Below are 4,830 nucleotides of genomic sequence, written 5' to 3' on the forward strand. Positions count from 1 at the left end.
TTGACTGTTGAAGAGTTGGTTGTGGGTTGTTTTGTAAGGTTTCTAAGTTTGGTTGGTTTTGGTTGATTTCTGGTTTTGTTTTTTTTTTAGCTCCTTTTAGTAGTGCTGGTAGGTTTTCCAGTTCTATCTTATTACTTAAAACCTGTGGTGATAGTTCTTTTCAAAATGCATAGTTCAAATAATAAAAGGTAGCTTTCTGTGTGTGCGTAGGTTCTTGAGTAAAATATGCTTATATAAATTTCTTTTCCATTCCAAGGAAATACAAATCGTTCATGCTAACCTGCAACAGCGACCACTTCAGAAAGAGCTAATGGATATCTGGGTGGTGCCCAGTGATATATCTGGGAAACATTCAGTGTGTGAAATTGGAATCCTGAAAAATTACTATGAAGAGGGATTCCCTGCCTTCCTGCCGATTTATAACATAGGGTGCAGCCTTTCTGTAGCTGTTGCAAATGCACACCTACATGGTAGTAGCTGTGGGATGCAGGGAAGAGTGTGCTTGATCTCACAAAGAAATGAAGCTTGGTTCTGCAAGGCAGTAATTTAGTGCCTGCACTTCCAGCTGCTTTGTTAATCTGGTCAGCAGACTAACTTGGATAGAGAGGAAATGGAAAAATTTAGTGCCTCGGAAGCATTATAGGTATGCCGGTTTTGGTGAGCTGCAACAGCCGTGTGTGGTTGTGATGCTAAGTGGGTGTCAAACAGAAGTTAAAGGTAAGATTTGCTACCTGTGACCATATAGGAGTGTGAATGCTACAGAAGGCATTGTCAAATAAGCTGCTGCTGTAGTACAAGAAAAGAGTAGGTGCTTGTAGGAGAGAGAGTGGGTGCTTGCAAACAGCCCAAGTAGCCCTGTATGAATTTGAAGGCATAAAATGAAGTACCTAGACTTGCAGAATGTACAGAAACTATAGCACAATATAGGTAACTTGAATGGGCTTCCACTGGTAACTTGTCAGGAATCTTATGGTCATAATTGCATAGTATAAAATGCTGCAGGTATCAGCCTCTCTCCTTTAATGTGGTAACATAGCCTAGAGATGCTGCGGATTCCAGCAAGCAATGCTCTATCTGAGGCAGAAAAAGCAATTTGAATAAGAATGGGGCTTTGCGTGCTAGAGCCTGCAATTTCTCTCTGCCTCACCTCCATAGTAGAGATGAAGTTGGCTCCCAGCCACATCATAAAACTCCCATGGGCACTGACTACTCTGAAGAGAATTAGCATTGCTAAACACGGCTTGCTGCCTACTACTAAACACGCAGTTGAGATGGAGAAAGGCAACGACCTAGCTAAGTCAGTTTGCGCCCCTCTGACGTGAGATTTGAAACCACTGGAGGAGAAGGGCTTTCAGGGCGATTGCTAAGTCTGAAGCAAAACTGTCAGTGGGAAGGATGGGAGATGTTGTGTTAGCCAAGAGAGCTGCTCACGATGCACTGACTTCGGCTGGTCGTCCGCCGTCCGGCAGCCCTGGGGAATTGGGTTTCCTCTCAGGGCAGGAAGCGTTCCTTCTGCAGGAAACGGGCCAGTTTGTGACGATAAAAGTTAAAGGGGCTGCTCACAAACAAAAGGGCGTTGTGTTGAATTTGATGTGCAGAGATCGTCCAGGGATGAGTGTTACCGATTCAATACTGAGGGAGAGTGTCTGCCTGACAGCCCTGAGGAAGGGTGGTCTCGAGCTACGACGCAGGTGCACCCCAAGCCATGGTTATCTTGCACTTTTTGAGACTCCAGCTTGTCAGGCAAGGACGTTCTCTTGAGTTGAGATTTGCTGGAACTTGTGCAGGCTGTAGCCTTTGAATGTTGAGAGGTGCTACTTGAGTAAACTTTCAGAGACCCTTACCCTCCAGTGGAAGATTCCTTTAGCACAGCTCTCTGAACAGTCTTTAAATGTGAAAGCCTTTACTTGTTAACTATCTGCCCTGGTACTTGAATTGGAGAATCACAGGATAAAAAGATTTCCAGTGCCATCCTTTTTGTGATTATTCATCTTCTCCTACCCCAAAATAGATTCTTTGACCTAAATAAGCTGCATACATTTGCTGTTCTTGAAGGCTGTTCTTCACGGGTGAGGATGTGAAAGCATCCTGATGGAGCTTGCATGGAGAAATAGATTTTACAGCCTTACTGGTTTTCTGTTCACATGTGGGGCTAGGAAAGAATGTCCAGCCAACAGCTTGTCAAATATGCTTTGTCTTTCCATCTCCTGCCTTTTGTTAAGACATCTGTGTTTCTTTTTCTCTACCGTGAGATTCACTTCCAGTAACAACCACACCAAAAGAGCAGATGCCAAGATCTGTTTCAACATCTTAGCCAAAAGTTTAGTAGAGAGCGGATAGGGAATAAGCATATGTTTTTAGCAAATGGAAAAATGTAATAAAATATTTCTTTTTTTCCCCTATTTGCATACAGTCCCAGGTTAAAGCGCCTTCTGGAGTGAGCATGACGCTACCCAACATGAAGATGAAACCTTTATATAAAGTCTTATCTTACTATCTTTTTCAGCATTAACCTAGATGTAGCAAATGCGCTAGCAATGTTTGTTTCTGAGAGTTGCACGAAACGTGCCATGGCTAAAATAACTTCTTCTGTATTAACACTCGCTTGTTTTCCTCACAGTGGTGCCTGTATTTGTTGAACAGATAAACATGCTTTCCTTTCTTGTTTCTTTTTCTCCTCCCTGACCAGGAGGAAGAGGACGACAGCGCAGGCACAGAAATGAAGATCCTGAGAGGACACTGTGGACCTGTGTACAGCACGAGGTTCCTTTCAGACAGTTCGGGACTCTTATCTTGTTCTGAGGACATGTCCATCAGATACTGGGACCTCGGAAGTTTTACAAACACTGTGTTGTACCAAGGACACGCCTATCCTGTCTGGGATTTGGATATTAGCCCCTGCAGCCTGTACTTTGCCAGTGGTTCCCACGATCGCACTGCAAGGCTCTGGTCGTTCGATCGGACGTACCCGCTGCGAATATACGCAGGCCATTTGGCGGACGTAGACTGTGTCAAGTTCCACCCCAATTCCAACTACTTAGCCACGGGCTCCACGGACAAAACTGTGCGCTTGTGGAGCACTCAGCAAGGCAACTCGGTGCGTCTTTTCACCGGGCACCGTGGCCCCGTGCTAGCGCTTGCATTTTCTCCCAACGGTAAGTACCTGGCGTCAGCAGGTGAAGACCAGCGGCTAAAGCTGTGGGACTTGGCCTCAGGAACTCTTTACAAAGAACTGAGGGGGCACACGGACAACATAACCAGCCTTACTTTTAGCCCCGACAGTAGTTTAATTGCTTCAGCATCGATGGACAATTCAGTCCGGGTCTGGGACATTCGGAACACTTACTGCAACGCCCCTGCAGATGGGTCTTCCAGTGAACTGGTTGGTGTATATACCGGACAAATGAATAATGTACTGAGCGTACAGTTTATGGCCTGTAATCTTCTTCTAGTGACTGGAGTTGCACAAGAAAATCAGGAACATTAATTTTTTTTTTCCTTAGGGAAGCGGGTGGGTGTATTGAATGCCAGAGTCCATTACAAGCTGAGATTACTGACTGTGAAACACTTTCCTCCTTCTGCCCTCTTGAAAGGCATGTTCAGAGTGATGCAAATGCTTTAAAATATCTTGCCCATAAAAAGGCCTGTGCTGTTGAACAGGATAAGGAAAAAAGGAGGAGTGATGAAAATACATATACATTCTAATCTTGTAGGGATGGGGAAAAGGGGAGTAAATCCAGGAGCTTGGGGAAACCAAAAGCCTGGTCCAGACAAGTGGAACTGCCAACCAGATAAGCTGCTGACCTGCACTTAAATATCCTGCATTGATTGATGGGCACATCTTACCTACTGTTAACTGAGGCTTGAGTGTGTGGAGAACTACTGGCCCAGTGTTTTTTGTTTTGTTTTGCTTTTGTTTTCCTGGTATTGCAGAGGACCAGCATTTTAAGACCCTTCTATTAAAAGAACATTATGTATTTTCTACAATGATAGTGGTCCTAAATATTACAGCTCCCTATAGCACTTCTGGAGTATTTTGGACTAGCTAAGTAGAAAATAACCATCTTTCTTTTTAGTAAGGGTATGGAAATCTGACCTCAGTTGGGGCCCATCTCTGCATTGTCATTTGCGTTTGGTTCCTGGTACTAGCTGTGATATTTGTATTTATGTTCCATTAATTAGGAATCTTTCTGAATCTGGTTGCACTGTGTTTTGAGGATGGGAGGACAGTGGGGGTAGAGCGGTGGCTTTAAGGTTAATAAAAAAACTTGCCTTGTCTGGAGGGAGGGCACAATAGAACTGAAGCGGCTACGTTTGGACTCCTAATGGAAACGGGGCATGTCAATCCACCACTGCACCTCACAGAAATATTTCTGTAAATGGAAGTTGGCAGTCTAGGGAGAGGGGACAGGGAGAGAGAGAGACACACAAAGTGACATGGGAAAAAAAAAATAGTATTACTAAATTATTGTGCGTATACAGAGGCAGCTCTGCCGGTGTTGGATTTTTCTCAGAATGTTGCAATATCAGTTTCATGAACACTTTGTGAGATAAATCATCAGCATTCACAACAAGGATCTGCAGAAAAAGCACGTTCTAGTTTGTCATTTGGAGAGATTAAATATTTCTGCTTTCTGGAAAGAGTTATTTTGTATTTTGTTTTCTATTAAAAGCATTTAGTTTAAAAATAAAAAATAAAAGTGGTTTGGTCCCTTTCTGGGGAACTTGCTGTGACTTGCATGGGAAGGAGAGGGCAGGAGCATGCTTCTACACTGCTGGAGCCCGCTTGGCACTTGGGGGCTGAATCTGCTGGTCCCGCTCACCTGGTGC

At 44.1% G+C, this 4,830-nt stretch overlaps 1 protein-coding gene across 1 annotated transcript; it reads left to right on the forward strand.

Moving 5' to 3' along the window:
* Nucleotides 1-2,680: 2,680 nt before the first annotated feature.
* On the forward strand, nucleotides 2,681-4,069 carry LOC104157795 (TAF5-like RNA polymerase II p300/CBP-associated factor-associated factor 65 kDa subunit 5L; the record flags this gene model as incomplete). Its single annotated transcript, XM_009695271.1, has 1 exon — nucleotides 2,681-4,069. A coding segment is annotated over one exon (807 nt), but the record flags the coding sequence as incomplete, so codon positions are not given.
* Nucleotides 4,070-4,830: the final 761 nt, after the last annotated feature.

This window comes from Cariama cristata, unplaced genomic scaffold, assembly GCF_000690535.1.
Source record: "Cariama cristata isolate BGI_N322 unplaced genomic scaffold, ASM69053v1 Scaffold26142, whole genome shotgun sequence".
NCBI lineage: Eukaryota > Metazoa > Chordata > Aves > Cariamiformes > Cariamidae > Cariama > Cariama cristata.